At 32.3% G+C, this 20,072-nt stretch overlaps 1 protein-coding gene across 3 annotated transcripts in view; it reads right to left on the bottom strand.

Annotated features, from left to right (window-relative positions):
• The window catches only part of LOC143154949 (pancreatic triacylglycerol lipase), a 74,813-nt gene extending 54,741 nt beyond the window's left edge, over positions 1–20,072 (bottom strand). For 2 of the 3 annotated variants that reach the window (XM_076327072.1, XM_076327075.1), the window contains exon 1: positions 19,811–20,072. In XM_076327072.1, the coding sequence (XP_076183187.1) occupies positions 19,811–19,812 (2 nt within the window). In that variant the 5' untranslated portion in view covers positions 19,813–20,072. Of the gene's footprint in view, positions 1–1,194; positions 1,291–19,810 lie in introns of all 3 variants that reach the window. The other variant, XM_076327073.1, reaches the window with a different exon arrangement.

Genomic DNA, 20,072 nt, shown 5'->3' with positions numbered 1-20,072 from the left:
GTGTTGCATCTACGCCAATGGGGATTTGTCTGCTACGTGTTTCTCATTATCTCTCTCTATCTCGCAACTTTCTTCATCAATCAATCCACATGTGTCTGTAACTTCCGTACGAATAGCAAACTAGGATTGAATGTGTGCGTGAGAATAGGTATACCCCTTCCACTTTTTTCGCATTCCTGCCACGGGACTTAAAGTCAACGGTAAAAGATACATACTTAACTTCCGGTATCATGTACATCTAGAAGATGTATGTATTATAAAATCTCAGATGCGATTCAAGTCAAGCACAATCAGACTACGTACGATAATGCTACTCTTCCACGAACGCCTTAAATTGTTAAAAAACTGCATACCGAATTTAAATCAACCTAACCAATGCTTACCAAAAAATTAAAAAAGTACCAATCACTTCTATAACTGATAACATAAACGTATTTGCAATACTAGGAAAAACTTACACATTGATGAAACAAATATTATAGACATATCCACGCCATCTTTTCGATTCAGACGGTAGAGATCAGAAATTACCGTTGAATCAAATAGTATGTCAACAAATTTAAACAGCAATCCGTACACATCATCATCTTTAACAACTATCAAGGAAAAAAACATTGACGATATGCTACAACCTATCGCAGATTTTTCTAAGAAAGACATCTTAGTGGTCCTTGTGTAACATATTAACTAACGAGGATTGTAAAACAATTACGAAAATCCACTGAAAACGAATCTTTTACACTTTGTACTTTATAAGAAATCTTCAATGTGTAGTAAAATTCTTTAGAGGAATATCAACAGTTTAAAAACAGTTTGAATTTCTTATGAAACTATTCCAAGATCATCATTCGAATATATTATGTTTGCAAGAAATAAACTTTAAAACTAAGAAATTTTAATGTTATGCGAAAAAACAGAACAGATGCTCTAATCGCAAGTAACGGAGTTACAATTTCTGTACGAATCACAATTTAACTTACTTAGAGAGAGAAATATGTAGTTGCAATATTTGTATACCTAATAATTGTCATCTCTAAGAAGATGAATTAATCAATTTAATTCAATAACTTCCTAAGCCTTTAACGCGAGACTTTAACATCCACAATATATTGTGGGGATCAATATACACAGATACCAGAGGGAAAAAATTATATTTAATTTGGAAATTATACTGCTGAATAAATATAAACTTACCCATTTTACATGTCCAATGGTTCCTACAACTCAATCGATTTGGTCTTCTGCAGCTCCTCGCTTTTCAATATTACCGAATTCTCAACTTCTCCTGAGCTATAAAAAAGTGATAATTTTCCTATATTTATAGAGCTGTTAGAAGTAAATCCAATTCAAATTATAACTATACTCAGATGGAAATTTAAAATTATGTAAAAGATTTTATCCCTAAGAAACCCCAATGACCTAAACTACAATAAAATAAATGAAAGTTTTTACGAAAATGAGTAACTTATCATTCACGCAGCCACTAAACCATCATCATTCCAAAAACATCGAGCAACAAAGATAATAACGGTACACCATGTTGGAATCAGGAATGTGAGGATGGGATAAAGGAAAAGAAAGTTTTTAATAAATATAAGCAATACAAAACTGCAATTTTAAATCGATTACGATTGAAGCGAAAACGAGCTTTTGCAAGAATAGCATTTAAAAAGTCAAAATTTATAGATCAAGTGTATTTCTTTATTACCAAAAAACAGTATAAAAAGTTCTGTTGTCGAACATTTTTAACCAAGCTTCCTGAAAGTAAAAAATAAACATGTTGTCGAAACTTCAAAACACAAGGCAATCGTATCTTTATATAAAATGTTAGAGACTGAACTTCACGCTGCGTTAAAGTCTACTAGAAACTCCAGCCAAGGACCTGATTATATTATTTCAAACATTTTTATTCAATTACTAAGAGCAGGTCTCGAGTATGTTTTACAAATGTATAACTATATGTGGTTGAATGGTGCCTTTCCAGATAAATACATCTCTAAACTAAAATTTGACAAAAGCAAAAGCACTTGTCTGTGTAAATTACTGGAAAAAATCTCATACAACAGATTAGGATGGCACTTTGAGACCAATAACCTTCTAAACAGAAACCAGAATGGATTCAGACACCATTAATCCACAGTTGACAGCCTTACATTGTTAGGTTCAAATATGTGTGTGCCAAGCATTCGTTAAAAGACAACATTCAATTGCTATAGGCCTTAACATTGAAAAGGTGTATACAATAATTTGGAGACATAAAATTTTGCAACTTGAAATATGCTCCAATTCATATGTAAAAGTAGAGCAATCTTTGTCCATGTCAATGATTACTTTTCAGAAAGAACAATGATTCCAAATGGAGTGCTTCAAGAGTCTACCTTAAGTATGATCACATTTTTAATTGCAATAAACGATATCGCTAAAATCATACATAAAACAAACAAACACTCCCTATTTGCCAATGATTGCACAACTTTTGTCAATGGAAATATCTATATTCCATGGGATTCATCATATATTCAAAGTTTAAGGAAGGGACAGTTTTTAACAGTGAAGCCTTTGCAATTCTGCAAGCCTTAAGAAACATAAAGAAGATGATATGGAATACTCTCCACTGCTTCTAAAAAAAAAATTAAATACTGATAACACAATAATTCAACTATACAACAATTTCTAATGAAATTTCTGTTGATTAAAATTGATCAATAAGTACATTGTAGTTTCGTGATTAGTATCCACAGAAATATATCAGAAAAAAGGGCAGAACACTGAAGTATTAAAAAAAAATATATATATAAGTAAATATTATTTATATTTAAATAATAAAGTGGGGCCCTTACGTTTGGAAACTTAAGTGTTTATTACACGTAACATGAAACTCACTCTTATCAAATCACAAAACTTATTGAGCAATCTATTACAATGTTACCTGTACAACTTGTATATACGATATACATATATTATTGTATTTGTAAATGTTATAACGAAAGTCGTGCAACGATTCCAATATAATAATATTAATAAATGATACAATGAAATTACATTTGTATTAAAATACAATGAAATTAACTATTAACGATGCAATCTCCATACTTGTTTCCAATTAAAAGAAACGATCACCGTTGAAAAGTAAATAAAAACACCGATATCTTTTCATTCCTAAAAATTCTCGTACAAAGCATAATTTCTACGCCGAACGGATGCGCTGGAAGCGTACCAAATTTATTCCACGAACACAAGCAAACGTGTGCAGCAACAAGTAGCATGAGCGATTCCGTTTTTCTACACTCGAACGATTCCAACGTCCAGGTTACGGTAATTTCCCAAGATCGAATAATCTTTCGCGAACGAACTAACGTACCAATGGTATCGCGTGTTGCGCGCGGGAACTGAAGCGTGCGGATACAGCCAAAGTACGGTAAACTTACTTCCTGTACCGTGAATCTTTGGCATTTTGCACACGAAAATCGTCTCACTCGACAGATTCCTTTTCGATCGCATATCATCTTTACACGGAATTCGAAATTCTTAAAATGTAATCGGCGATTGCGATAAAATTAGGATAGATGCTTTTCGCAGTAACGAGCATCGTTTATTTGTCTCGTTAGAAGGTATGACCGAAATATGGAGAATTACCTGTAATCAAAGTGTCGTTTCATTCGCAATATGAAACTATACTGTTAGACATCAGATTGTTGATCCGAGAAGCTCATCTTGGAACACGTGTTACTTATAAGAAATAATTTGTTTCTCTTCGATTTCTTAGATGTTCCGTGTTTGTCACAGAGAATCATTTTTGAGAAAGTTTGAAAGTCTCTTGAAAACTATTTGTAGTTCAGTATTTCAATAGGGAATGGATAATGCTCTCCAAAAATGGAGACTAGACAGTTGTTCGATGAAATTAAAATAATATTAATAAATTACAATTAATAATATTAGAATAATAGTAAATAAAATTAAAAAACGCAACAACGTTGCGCCGACCTTGCACCGTGAATGAAAGAAATAAATTTATTTATAGTAAATATCGGTCTTAATTGTCCTCAGCCTATTTTACAAGCTGGTTATATTCGATCAAACTTCGACAAACCACAATTATTTATCTTATTCAACCTCAAACATCTCTTTTCCTCGGTCTACCTTTGTCAATCTGGATCAGTTTGAGTTTGTTTCCATCAATCTTGATCAATTTAAGCTAGTCTCGATCAAACATAAACCAACTTGAATAAACCTCAGTCAATCTTAATTATCATCTAATCAACTTTAAATAAACCAAAATCAATTTCGGTAAATTTTACAGTCTATCTCACAAAGAAACATACCAAGTGTGTGACATTTGCTTTCTTCATGAGTTTTTGTACGATAGTACTTGAAACATTGATTTCAAGTCAGGCAGTTAATAGTATAATGGATATTTAACGTTTTTAACATTTTAAAGATCTGATATCTTCGGTAATATAAACATGATTGACGGACGAACTCGTGATGCAAGTATTTAGTATAGGCATGTAATTGCCAAATTGTTATTTATTTCGTGGGCAAGTTCGTATCCTGTTCAGTTAATGCTTAATTCTTTTGTCGCAAATCTTTTTGTATATAGATCATGTACCTTATAACCTGCGCTAAAATTTTAAACAATATCTTCAATGTTTAAAACATTGTAGCCGTTAAGAACTCATTAAAAAGCAAGTACCACACTTGGATTCGGTCAGCCTCGAATCGACGAAGAAAGAGAAATTATATATAAAATAAGATCACTATAGTCTATTCAAAAGGACGAGATACTAAGGTTTATATTAATGTCTGTGTGATCAGTTAAATGGTCTGCAGGTATGGGTCTATTTCCTTCAGCTCCAGGAACGACTCTTACTCAGTTATGGAGGGCTTTTTAAACGGTTTAAAAGAACGTTCGAAATTTACACTATGTTCTTTTTTAGCCACTTGGTTCAATTCAAATCGTTTGATTTTCCTCAAGTTGCTAGATTCATCTGTTTTAAAAGAACCCAACATTATTCGATTGGTGGTGGTGGTGGTAGTAGTAGTAGTAATAGTAATAGTAGTAATAGTAGTTCAAACAGCAATTCGGAATAAACTTTATTCTGATAAAAGAAAATTATTTTTTCTAATTTATTTCATTAATATTTCATTATTCGCTATTATCCTATATTTATTCTAGTTTTTCAAGAAGTGATCGTTTACAAAGATAGTTTCTTTACTATACAAGTGCCGTTGATTGTACAAGTAATTTAATTGTGAATGAAATAATTTAAATTACAAAAAAATAATCACGTGCACTCGTCGCATTCGGTATCTCGTCCCATACGATGAACTATAGTTTCTACTGACTGCGTAGTGCAATGAATCAGATTTTCCAATGTGGATATAACTCCTTTCGAATCCAATGAAAGCGCGGAAAACAAGATACGCTCGAAAGTTTCGAACGCTTTTAAAACCGCATTCCATTCTAATCTTGCGATAAACTTTGCTCATCCAATACCATCGGAGGTAATCTAAAAATGTAATTCGCCATCGAAATAAGTGGCTGTTAATGAATCGTGTTTTTTCTGAAGATCAGATTATAAGTTAGTAATAATTAAAGGAAAGAGAGTCAGAACCGGTTTTTAACATTCGTAGGAAAAGTCGTTGGACAAAACTTATCGAGCAACCCAGTATATTGTTCAGTATTGCGCTACGTTTTACTTCATTCACGTTCTAGATTCAAAATTGTTCACAAAGTTTAAGAACGTATGTACATCTGTAACCGTGTTGCAAATATTCGTGTCCGTTTTAATTTTAAATTTCGATATACTCGAAGCCCAATTTTATGCTTCACTTTAATATTTTTTGTTGTTTCAACTAGCAGAAAAAATTTCGCTCGTGCAAATTGCACGATTTCGAGATGGACACGGTATAGTTGAAATGGTTTCTTTGTGAGTGAAACGGCGAAGATTGGATCAGTTTTGTTACTTTAAATGATTACACGGTATTCTTCGAATAACTGACAAGTATATATTCCTCGATATTTCAGTTTTCGTTTAAGGAATCAACCTTCTCATATCTCAAGCTGAAGCTGAATCACAAATGTACCGTTTGACGAAAAGATAACCCACTAATGCGAATTTTTTATACTTTTCATCGTATCTTTATGAGAATATCAATAGCGAATTATTCAAGTTTTTCCGATGAAAATGTGTCCAAATACGAGCTCGTTCAAGGTCTAAATAGGATTCTGTAGTTTCAGTATCGCTTCTTTGATTCGGTGTTAAATTTATTATGAAACAAGTTCCAATAATTGGGATATGTGGCTGTTTGGTTTGAGCTATCGACGAGGAACGACTCAAAGTTGCGTCGTTTTATTCAACGAAACGTTTGGAAACTTAAGTGTTTGTTACACGTAACATGCAGTTCTGCACTCTGAAAAAGAAACTTTGTGTATGACTTTGTCATCCTCCAATAACCATTGTACAATTTTATGTATTGTAATAGGTTGTTCAATAAGTTTTGTCGTTCGATAAAAAGTACTACATTGAACAGTACTGTTCAATAAGTTTTATCGAACGACAAAACTTATCGAACAACCTAGTAGTATCGTGACATTACTATAGCATGTTCCTTGTTTGTCAGTTTTACCTTGTCAGCTGATCTTGCTAGCAGCATTTAGCATTTATTAAATATCTTATTTCATTTTACCCAGACTAGAATCCAAAGTGGGTTTCCTGTGAAATTTTCAATCACTTGTCACTGTACAATTCATCTATTACAATTATCGTTGATAACACTTTCACAGAACACTGGATGTACCAATCCCACTGGTACGATTCACTACTGCTGTACCAGTGGTATTGGTATATCCAGTGTGCTGTGAAAGTGCTGTCAAGAATAATTGTAATAGACGAATCGTGCAGTGACAAATGATTCAAAATTTAAAAAGTGGGCGCAATCGTTGGGGGCAATTGGGGAAAAATCGTCGAGGTTGCGAGCGGACGAAGTTACTGCCACCTTGAGGAAGCAGTCGTTCAGAGACGCCGGAGGATCGGTATTGGAAACGATCCAGAAAGTCGAGACATCACTGGAGTAGTCGCTTTAGAAGTTTGTGGGAATTTACACCGGTGTTCGATAACGTCCAACCGAAGCTGGTCAAGGAAACGACAACTAAGTGGTAATACAGCTGGAAATTTGGGTAACGGTAGTTCTATTTCGGGTCAGTCTGATATTGCCAAGTTGATATCAACGTTGACGAACGTCATAGAATCCAGTATGAGTGGACCCAACGAAAATGTGCGTTATCTTACCGAAAAGGTTATACCGTACTTTAATCCGGAAACAAGTGATTTATTCGGAATGGAACGGTTAAGAAGGATTAATGGATTTGCTCGATTTTTTGTTCGGGATGATGGATGTTTTAAAAGCGTTGAGCCAACTTATAGCTATTTTTGGGGTCTCGCATCGTTAATAACTGAGGAATTATCTTACATACTTTTAAATCTTTTTGCGAGGAACATATTTAGCTGACGCAGAAGTTTTAGAAACGGAGAAAGGATCTTCTGGACAGACGAGCAAGCTGAGCGTACGCAGTGCAAGGTGTTAGCAGTATCGTGCAAGGTGTTAGTGTACGAGACTTGGAGATCAGCATCGATTGGAAAATGTAGACGTTGGCTGCAGTGGACCATAGGAAACCTTGGGCTATCGACCGTGGCGAGGACAAAGGTAACAGAAACAATTATGCTGTTGACCAAGGAGAAAACACTCGAGGAGGTGTTATATTCAGGACGACCAAATGTGGAGTATAAGCAATCATGTACGAGGGGTCGTATCGGACAATGAGGGACTAGTCTAGGGGGATGCTGAGTACCTGACGATGGACATACATAGGCTCATTGTCTGGCTAGTGTCTTGGCGACCACCTGTAAAGTATTAGGGCATTTGGTCAGCACCTCGTGCCTTTTCTTCACGATACCCAAGCCTCGTGACGATAGATTGGATTAATCAACCGAGAGTCTTAAGAGATTTATGGAAGACTAAGGAAACATTAAAACTAGTTATTAACTACAAGAGAAAAAGTATTCGTTTTTCAGTTAGTTAAGTAAGTAATAACGGTTAGAAAGTTAAACGAATGTGTAACGGTATGGCTAATCATCCGTAGTATTGAAGCGTTAATTGTAAGAACTGTTAGGAAAAATAATTCTATCACTAAAGGTGCAAATTCATGCAGCTGGAACCTTTTTAGATATATTTTCTAAGGTTTATCGAACAATCAGAACCAAGTCTGACATTGACGCCAGTTGGTACAAAAATGTTACACCGAATTGAAGTCAATTAAAAATTCACTTTTGTTAAATTTCTGTTTTACTGGAAACAATAATAAAATTGTTGATTCGATTGATGTTACATATTTCCTTCATATGTATATAAATAAATTATTACAACTTTTCTTTATTAAATTTTGTCAACTAGTTGTAATCTTAATGTTATTTTTTCTACTGAAACTTTCTTTTATACTCACTAACTTCAACATTATATTGGATATTATCTTATTCTGAAATTTTATTAAAACAAAAAAAAAAAACTCCTTTCTTTGCAGTGAAAAATTTTGAATTTTTTCCGGCTTTGAATCTACTATGCGACGTAGCGAGCGTCGCGATTATTGTATCATATTATTAATAGATCAATTGATCTTGCTAGCAGCGTTTAGAGTTTATTAAATATCTTATTTAATTTTACATTGATTACAAAATAAGTATAAGTGGATTTATATTATTTTTAATAAATACAATTTAGTTTTTTTCGCTATAAATAATTTTCAAAATATCAATGATTATTACGCATATTAAATTATATTAATTTTGTTTACGAGCAACCTATCAAATCAGCTGTAATACCTAAACCGTAAGCATATTATTTTGTTACATGTTTTGACTTCGTTGATGTAAACAACTTGTGAAAAATCTCAGCAACTAAAGCCGAGTGGCAGTTATATTTATAGGAAAAAGTTGTTGAAAATGTTGATTTCCACAACATCTTTAAAAATCGTCGAAATCGGTGAGACCACCCCCCTCTTTTCTAACTAATTATCATAAATTCTTTAAGGTTTTACGAGTAAACAAATCGTATTAAATTTCAATGAAGAACATTAATTTCGAACGCTACGAAAATTAAAGTAAACTTTTGAAAGTATCTTTAAACATTTCGCAGTCGAACTTATTTGCACTAATATCTAACGACCAATATTTTTTCTTTTAGGTAGGACAAAAGTTAGGAAATTTTTCCAAAACTATGCCATCGGTTAACTTCGTTTCTAACTTGATAAGATTCTACGCAAGCGTTTAAATGTCCCATGTTAAGTAAATTAATAATTTTTGCCACGGGTTTAGAAATTCTCAAGAGAATCGATTCAAATACCAGTAACTATGTAGTTCGTTACCGCACGTGATCGTGGAACCATGTATGACCTCGAACTTGTAAAACATCGAACAACATTCGAACTTGAATAATCATCGCGTGAAACTGTGCAATCGCCTGGACGATTTTAGAGTGGTAACACGATGAGTTTGAAATCGTTCGATAGACGTAAAGGTCTGTGTGCACATACATAGATGGAGGCTTGCCTCCGGAGAAAGTTCGTGCACTTGTCTTTAACTATACCTATAGACCCATTGCTTTTTCTTTGCCACACGAATACTTACAAAATTCAACGCTGTAAAAGATTTATAAAATGTTCAACAAAAACTAATAGTTTAACGTTTAACGTTTTTTGACCTGCAATTTTCGACCATTCTCAGAAATAAATAAACGTACGATAGAGGTAACATGAAAAAGTGTTTTAATGCAAATAAATAATGGCTTTTACGATAGTGATGGAATTACATACTGTCGATACTCGTATGTGATACGAAAGTATGTACGTATATATTTAAATTGGTGTATCTCAGTCTATTGAGAAGCACTTAACATATTTATAATTAGTATATAAAGTTATTGACTGTGACTGACATTCTAAAGTTTCAATTTTCCAATTATAATAAACGACGTTAATAAATTACATTTCCAGTGTCAGCTTTTTTTCAAGGGTCATAAATTTTCCATTTTGGGTCTAGGCTAATACCCTACTATTACCTTCTTTCTTGAAAATCAATGTTTAAATTTAATACCTTTTCTAATATCAGATTTGTTTAGTAATTCGGGTCTCTTTCGTTAATGAAAGATTCTCTTTGGTACGTGATACACAAAACTCGATCCTACCGATTGCACCACACTAATAGAAGACTCGTGTGAAGTTACACTTACAAAACAAATATATTATTCACGAACTGTATCGTGTTATTAAGTTTCATGGAATTCAACACCCTGCGGTTCTCAAAACTGCATAACGTGGTATTGCAATGTTACATTCTTCGAAGACCCATTGTTTTGGTGCATACATAAACTTAACGATACATTCAAATCAAATGCAATGTATCAATATTTTTGTGAAGTATCAAATAAATCTTTACAGTTTAATTATATAAAGTATCCATACACCTTTGATAGTTCGTATAATAACAGTAACACCTATACGTTTGATACTCTTGAATGACGTTATAATTTAAAGATATTGAAATCTTGAGTATTTGATACGAACTTGTATTGCCAGTCAGCACTTTTCTTTGTAGTTTTGTCGTAATATGTGAAATTTACTTAAAAGACAATAAATACTACTAATATTCTGTGTATTCATTTATTAACATTGGGAAAGAATAAATTAGTAGATATCTAGGTGTGAGAATTGCATAAGTTGTTAATATGAATATAATACAATAGAAAAGTGACAAAACATGCGTTAATAAAACATGGCATTGTGTTTCTTTTTACTGAGAAAAACAACAGTACTAGTTCATATTAAACTGCAGGAAATATGGGTTCATTGAAGAATAAAAGAAATAGAAAAAACTTACTTAAAACCTGTTGAAATGCAAAATAAATTTTTCCACTTTTTTTCGTGTAATAAGTGTTTCTTCTCTTTCGTTTTGTTTTCAATTTCTGTTTCAATTATTATATTAATTTGAAAAAAAATATTGCAAATATTGCAAATATTAAGTCTGAAATAGACTATTTGTGTACTATGAGAAGAATTTGTGTGCTATTTAGAGTTTTCTTGACTAATTATAAATAGCGTTACATTAAATTATTATATACATATTACAATATAAACGAATTCGTTAAAATTTCATGCTTTTATTTTAAAGTCGTTTATTGATGGTTAATGTTTTTGTTTTTAGAATAAATTATATTCATGATTCGAAACTACGATTAAAAGATATTTTGATCTTTGATATTTCTAAATGTAATGATCTAAGTTAACAATTTGGGCCTGTCTCATCTATATTCTGTTCAATGAGACGAGATAGAAAAAATAAATAAAAAATTCACGTGATCGACGCTGCGGTAGCAATTAAATCGTTGCTGGTCCAGGACAAATTTGTAATAGATTTTCACTGATTGTGAGTTACGAATTAAAAAGTCCGAGTAATAAAGGGAAGCGACTAGTTATTATGCACAGTGGCAACGAAAATGGCTTGGTGAATGTTTCGTGGGCTCTCGAATAAAAAGAAAATGGTGAATTACCACGAAGAAATGGATTCCACACAGTTTGAAGAATGGTTTTCCAAAGTTGTGGATAAAATTGAAAGAAATGCTGTTATTGTGATGGATAGTGCACCATACAAAAAACTGAGAAAAGAGTGAGATACAGCAATGGTTACAAGGTAGAAATATTACATACAGAGAAGGTATGTTAAAAATAAAATCGATGCAAATCGTTAAACAACAAGAGGTAAACAATGTTTATACAGTTGACGAAATTGTGAAAATAAAAAATATAACTACAATATTATTGCAAGCTAAACTCCATAGAATTGATATGAGTGCAAATAAAAAATTATGTGGCAAGAAAATGTTTACTTTAAACATTTTCTCGTATAAGAAATTTATTTAACGAGACAGAAAATGCAGTAAGAGTTGATGATTAGAAGAAGTGTATAAATCATATTGTTACCGAAGTGGAAAATAAATTTTGGGAATTACATAAATTTTCTGTACTTAATTTTTCAGACTAAAGTGTCTCTCGCCCATATCGAAACAAACATGATATCGATGTGGAGCAATTCCTGCTTTCGAGTGACAAAATCGTGATAGGAAAAATGAATCTTTAAGAATTCGATTTGCAATCAGGGTAGGTAGCGATTATTATTTCGAAACTATACCGTTCGACGAGCAAAGCCAACGAGTGACATCGAGAGTAAAAAAAGTAGAACAATAATGAACGAGTCTCGCATTACGTGGCCTTGGTTGCCAAAACTTCAAAGCGATACAACAGGTATATCGGTATGGCAATCAGTGATAGGCACATTCGAACGATTTTGTAATTAAACACACCTAAAGTATGTATTGAATACATGTATTGAATTCTTAAAACAAGTGACTAATAACTTAACATTTTGTATTCTATAGTGATCAAATATCGACATTCAGTTGTAGTAATACATCGATTACGCGGTCAGATATTAAATACTTGTACAATTTTTATTCGATTTATCGTTGCATTCGGAATACACTATATGTTATATTGGGTATCTGATTAAAGAATACTTGTATTCAGATTCGTTTAAAAATGATAAAACGTATCGTTAACATACTATCGTTTCATACGCCCCGTCGAGCGAATATTAGTATACGATGAAACCTGTTTAGGCGTCCATCGACTTGGGTTTCGAGACTTGCTTCTTGGGCAAGGAAGTAGGTGAAATTTTATCGCTTTTGCCTCCCAACCGGGTGTGTTTCGTTCGTGCTACGTTTATATTGGGGAAGAGAGTGCGAAATAGTAAGAACAACTGAGACACGGTCTGAGCAAGTAGAAAACAGTGAGAACGTCGAGTGCTTTCCTTACACTTTGCTTGTTAAATATTCTCGTTCAAATAAGGTTCGTGTTTGGTATCGTTTTCATCGTAAGATTTGATTATAGAGATATCTTAACGATAAAGTGAAAAATATAAAAGTTTTACAATTCTTATTGGATAACTAATTAATAATCCAAGATGCCATCGATCGAGTTTGCGATAACTCTCAGGTTCGCTTCGAGTTAACAGTTTCGAGATACGGTGGGGATAACCATGCGAACCTTATATGTATAGAGAATTGGCGCAGTACGGAGAATGTTGATTAACCGAAACGTTAATCATCTAAATATCGATTATCTGAACGACAGATTAACCGGCACAGAATAAATCGTGTATTTAAACTATGTATGTAATAATGTTTATCTTCGGGGGTTTTAAAACTGTATTACAGGCAATATTCAGAAATGGCTCGACATTGATCAAAGTAGACCAGGATATAAAATTATAAGCGATGATGATGATGATATTTTAATCATTCCTAATAAAAATGATACACGTAAAGACACAGTGGGATGTACAAGGCGAGTTCAATGACCTATAATACAATGACGTTGAAGCAACCTTGAAAACGATAAAATGAGTCGAAATTAAAAGATGTGAGAAAAAAGTAGCTCGTTTTCTTTTATTAGATGTCCAATGTGTTGGCTGTTTACATCGGTACATATCTGCACATAGATATAGCATTTTTGCATTAGAATAGCATTTTTTTATGGTACTTCAGAGGTATACCAATAATACGTACGTACCTCTGCTACTATGTATGTAATTACAAAATATATATCAGAAAAACGTTGTTTTCATTCTTAATGCAACGATAGATGATACGAACAAAAGAATTTTGAATGCATGTTACGCTATGAACTATGGAATCGTTATAAAAAATGCTATTCAAGAATTCCTTTATGATCTGTAGAAATTTATCGATGTGATCGACCAGCACTTTAAACATCCAATTAAATAAGATTTTTACATTCGTTTGTTTTCAAGGTCACTCCAAGATCATGGTATTGTAGATTGCTGAAAAGGAAAGTAAAAAGACATTGATGCCCTTGATATCGAACCTTCAATATGACCTCGAGAGAACTTTTTTTTTATCGTCATTAAATGCACGACTTGTAATTATTCGCACCTTTTTTTGTAATTTTTTCCTATCTTTCGTAGGAACGGAAATCATTTAGATGTTCGATTTGAATGAAACACCCTGTATAAGAAATTCTTGGTTTACAGAAAAGTAATAAAACTCAGGAATAAGTATTGAAATCATTGTTGGCTTTTATGTTTACTATTCTGTATTCGACAATGAGAATTGAATGGAAGTGTTCTACAGTTATACAGCCACCGAATACACTATACGAATAATTTTAAGTATTCGACCACAAACAAAATACAAATTAGTAAAGTACTCGCATTATTGTTCGAATACTTTCTAGAGTACATTTTGTCTGTCCCTAGATATCTTTATCGGAGTATTATGGATTGGCGAGGGTTTTCCGATGAAAATTAATCCAAATACAATTTTATTCCGATTTTTAATTACAGGTAGGACGAAATAAAAGTAATGCGAGTAAAGTCGTCCTTGAACTTATTTTCTTCGGGAAAGTCATATTAATTGCATTTATAATGGTCGTGTGAAGATATAATGATACATATAAAAAGAACCTATCGCACATAAAAGGAGGTATCGAGTTATCTGAAATAGATAGACTATTAAACAATAAGTTTAATACCTTACACAATATTAAATTCTCAGATTCTACGATTTCGAAGTTCCATATTTCTCTTTTCGTGATCGTAATTATAAAAATTATAGTATGAACACTCAGATTTCAAAACTCTGTACTTTTCTTTTCGTGATCGTAATTATAAAAATTATAAGATAAACTCTCAGATTCTACGATTTCAAAGCTCCATATTTCTCTTTTCGTAGTCGTAATTATAAAAATTATAAGATATTTCAAAATAGTTGCGAGGTCCTTTTCACTTTTATTTTCCTCGAAGAATGAAAATATATATAATTTTCCTCGAAGAATGAAAATATATATAATTTTCATTAAAGAATGAAAATATATATAATTTTCATTAAAGAATGAAAATATATATAATTTTCATTAAAGAATGAAAATATATATAATTTTCATTAAAGAATGAAAATATATATAATTTTCATTAAAGAATGAAAATATATATAATTTTCATTAAAGAATGAAAATATATATAATTTTCCTCGAAGAATGAAAATATATATAATTTTCATTAAAGAATGAAAATATATATAATTTTCCTCGAAGAATGAAAATATATATAATTTTCATTAAAGAATGAAAATATACGTCATTTTCATCAAAGAATGGAATTATGGTTTTCGCATAGGATCGTCGTGCAGAAGTGTAAAGAGTGGGTGGCCAATTCCGCATTTCAATGCAGTATAAAAATTGTACTTGAAACCAGGAATTGCGGTAGTGAATCATACAGAATGAGCGAGACAGGAAGAGGAAGCGTAACAATGCATATAAATTAGTATTTTATCGATTCAGAATTATACAAGTCGACTATTGCCATTCGAAATTGAACATTGAAACTTCCTGTTGGTTAATGTATCCAAAAATTTAACGGATAACAGCAGCGCGGCGTGTTACGATGCCACTTAAAGGTGTCGCGTGTTGTGAATCCGAATTACGTCTGACTATAAATGGAAATTTTGATCGTGATCCGAGTGACGAGTACCATTTCGATACCAAGCATTCGATTTTGAAATCGATACTTTTGTAAAGGACCAGCGAATAATCGGGACAAAGTTGTGATAATATAAGATTTCTCATCGAACTGTGTAGTTTTTCCAGGGTGATGATACGTATACCGATTGTCTGGTAATTCGTGTTGTATATTCAAAAACAATGAAGACAAGTTCAGGTCCTATTAGTTCTTGTTTATAAAATATGACAAATTTGTGTTATCCAATTCTTCTACAGATGTTCAAAATGACCACCTTGTTTTCTCATTATCCTTTCTCATTCCTTATTTTGTCGTTAATCTGGTTACCCTCTTAATGGTTCCTGGTCATATGAACGAAGTAAAGTATTATTTGTAAATAGAGGATTCTTTGGTTATGGGATACCGCGATTTACGGGGAAGGAGTCTACTTTATTTACAAAATTTGACAAATAGCACATTTGCTTATATGAATTTATTTCATTATTTGCGAGTATAAAATTAAATCTTGAAGTCAGTCCTATAAATTGTGAGACACCCTATATATATATATCTTTGGGTTTCATCCACCCAAATTACTTAAGACTAAAGAAGTAATTTTATGTTTATATTTCATTACAGATCAACGATACGGTTAATATCATCTAATTGTAAGTAATTAGTGTGGCCCAGAGGAAATGTAATTCCTGATTTCGCAATATTGCCTGACGAATCATAAACAACGTTTCTGATCATTTGTATCCTTTTGTGAGCGTTGACTATTTATCATAACGAGGCAAAAGTCTTTAATGGTGATCGTAATCATGAGATTCCTTGTTTGTTTAAATCAAAGGATTCGGAAGAGCGCCTTTTGTTCGAATATATATATTTATTCGTTTGTTCATTCACAAAGAGACTTGTTGCGTTTGCTTGGTGCATTTGAAAAGTATGTAGGATATAATATTTTTTCCATACTAGATTTTTAGTTGAAAATTAGAATATGAAGTTTGTGAGTACAAGATATTTGAATACAAGATTAGAATAGAAAATTCGAATATATGAGTGGAATACAAGTTTGATTTTGTAATATATGACTGGAATACAAACTTTTTTAATACACGAATTAGAATACAAGTTCCTTTAATATACGAATTATAATGCAAGATTATTGTATGCCCGGTTGAAATAGAAGATATGATATATATATAATAGTTATTGTGAATATTTACCACGAATTTGCACCTTAAAAATGAAAGAATTTTTTACAGAAAATATTCATCAAAGTATTGCAATTTTTTTAGATAATCTCCAAACTTCCATTTGCATCGTTTGTAAAATTTATATCGTCATTAACATATTTATATCGAATTACACAAATATTACATATATATATTACGAATCATAAACAAATCATATATATATATATATATGATCGTAATTATAAAAATTATAATTATATCTTGAAGTCAGTCCTATAAATTGCGAGACACCCTATATATATATATATATATATGTAATATTTGTGTAATTCGATATAAATATGTTAATGACGATATAAATTTTACAAACGATGCAAATGGAAGTTTGGAGATTATCTAAAAAAATTGCAATACTTTGATATTGCTTATACTTGAATATTTTCTGTAAAAAATTCTTTCATTTTTAAGGTGCAAATTCGTGGTAAATATTCACAATAACGTGGGCACTGCATATGTTTTTCCAGCAATTTACAATTCATGGTTTTTAATTTTTTCGACTGTTCATAATAATATTTAGTTTCCGTTGAAGTTCAGATTCTAGGATCGAGATATTGTTCTTCTACACTACTAAAGAGTGAGCAAAGATTAGGTTTTTAAAATAACATTTTAGGTCCATGTTGCCTATTACGCACTTATGTACATATTATTTTATTCGTGTTTATATAATACATCTGCTCCTTCGCTATTTATGCAATAAAGACAACTAAATATAAAAAATAAATTGAATAAAAAATTGAACACTTTTAAAATTGTGTCCCTTGGTAATTGAATTTACTCTACAACGAATTAATCGACAAAAAACAATGATTATACTTTCATAAATTAGTTTTCTACGTATTCGTGTAGTAAACTGTAAACATTCACTTCGAACTTGGTCATCGAATAACAAATTTTTGGAAACAGTTCGATTCATTTTGTAAAATGTACACAGTTTCGCGTATCCATATTTAAATCAGAAAGTCAAACAGTAAAATATATCTAACTCCGTAACATATTAATACCACTGATTAAGAATTAAATGCAAACGTCACTTTCACCCTTACATTTAACGTTCACAATCAAATATTTCTATTGATTTCGTACGCAGATCCGTAACAATGGTTATATATTTTCCGTCAGATAAATTGCACAATCGTCAATTGTGTTTGTCTACGTTGCCGTGAACCTGATGCGGAAATAATAGCTCCTATCGCAATTTCTATTCGCAGCGATCGCACACGAGGAGATTGACCCTGACACTGGTAATGTCAAGAAGATTCACATTCTAGGTAAGAAAGTTCGCCATTGTTCCTATTTTGAACCAACATCGGCCAGTATTTATCTTTAATCGAGGATCTACAGTTAACGAGACAATCGATTCCACGATATATGTATACGTTGATACCGAATCGTACAAAATCCAAAAATCGTATTATGGTTAAACAGATCAAATTTCAATCAAATGAAACCACACTTCAATTAAACGATTTCATATATTACATCCATTAATATAAATAATATTGACACTTTTGAACATTATTACAAATGTCACAATATTTTACTTCCGAATATCACGAGAAAAATCTAAATATTAAACATGTATTGATTATAAAAATAAAAAGATTTTTCTGCCTTAACAAAATCGTTGTTTTTTTTTTTAATAAAATAGAAAGGTAAACGATTCCGTTTCACATATCCAGTTCACTACCGACGATTCTTTGTTACTAAATACAATTATTGTTCAAAATACTGTTATGGTTGTAGTAATATTTAATTTTTTTAATAATATTGATTGTGCATTTCAAATTGACGCAGAGCCGTAAAAATCGGTACGTCTCTGGTCAGTTTAGTTATATTGCATTGAATAACGACAAGACAATGATGATGCTGATTCTTAGTTGAAGTGTTGTTCCTGATGATTACGTACGATGAATGTCTAACGAGGGTTCTATGAATATGCTTGGTAAACGCGACTATTGAATTTCCGCACACGCCACGTGATAAGCGTTCGAATTTTAACAAAGAAAGCGTCACTTCACTTCAGTGCAAACTTCTTGATTTCTTCTCATTGGCCTTCTGATTCAGACTGAGACCACTCGACAAATTTGTCTCTATTCAAATATTGAAACACTTTGGTGATTCGAATGTGATTCGAATACTTGACTATTAAAATACTGTTCGAATACTTGAGTAGTTGAATATTTTGTTCAACGATCAAGTATTTGCGTATTCGTAGTTTATATTTGAATAGTGTCCCAAGCCTGGTGCTAGTATAAGAATTCTTGCTTATTTAAAAAATAATATTCGAGAAACAATATCTAAACAATGATATTCATCTACTCAAACATTCTAAGTTTACACGCAGCATTCGAATACCTATAAAATATTCGAATATTAAATTTAATATATGTTCAGAATTAAAAGTTGTGTAATTAGAAGGAGGAAAGTATTTGTAAACGAGTTAAAAGGCAAATACGCATCGAGAACTTCCGAGAACAAATTGTTGGTACAGGGGCCAACAAGTAGAAAATATAAAATCTAATGGTATAAAAGTATTATTGATAATATAAAAAGATTTTCTTTGTACACGAGATTTGTTTAAATAACGTGGTAGAACTGAGATTACAAACGAATCTAAGTAAATACAGTTGTAAATATGTTGATGTAAAAAATATAGAAACAAATTCGTACAAATGTATTAAATCATTCGAATAATTTCAAGTCTACGTAACGTTCAATGTCGTTCCGGGGTCGTAAGCGCCGAAGAAATCTAAACAGCGATGGAGATGATCATGAAACTTTTACAGGGGTAAAAATCCGAACTTTTAACGAGTAGTTGGAGTACACATAGGCACGTAGACGGAATTCTAGTCGCATATGCTGGTAAAACGTGTATATCGGACGAGACCAAGGACCTTCTGTGCGAAAAATGAACAAACGTATCGTACTCACATTTTCGAAGTCTCTCTTTCATGTCACGGCTTCAAGTCGCCCTCGATCGATCTCCCATGTTAACCAATCGAAACGGTAGATCCTATGTTTAATCTGTCCACGTGGTCCTCGGGTGCACTCGATCGCCAAAGATGTCTCACATCACGGGTCGATCGCTATCACCGATTCTCACACGAGGGCTTCTTGCTTCCTCGGGACGTAACAGACAACTGTGAAACGAACGAACGGATCGATGGAAATGGGACAAGATGCAACGCGGTGA

The sequence above is a fragment of the Ptiloglossa arizonensis genome, chromosome 2 (assembly GCF_051014685.1).
Source record: "Ptiloglossa arizonensis isolate GNS036 chromosome 2, iyPtiAriz1_principal, whole genome shotgun sequence".
NCBI classification, from domain to species: Eukaryota; Metazoa; Arthropoda; class Insecta; order Hymenoptera; family Colletidae; genus Ptiloglossa; species Ptiloglossa arizonensis.
The sequence above is the reverse complement of the archived record's forward strand: the minus strand, read 5'-3'. Positions and strand labels throughout refer to the sequence as shown.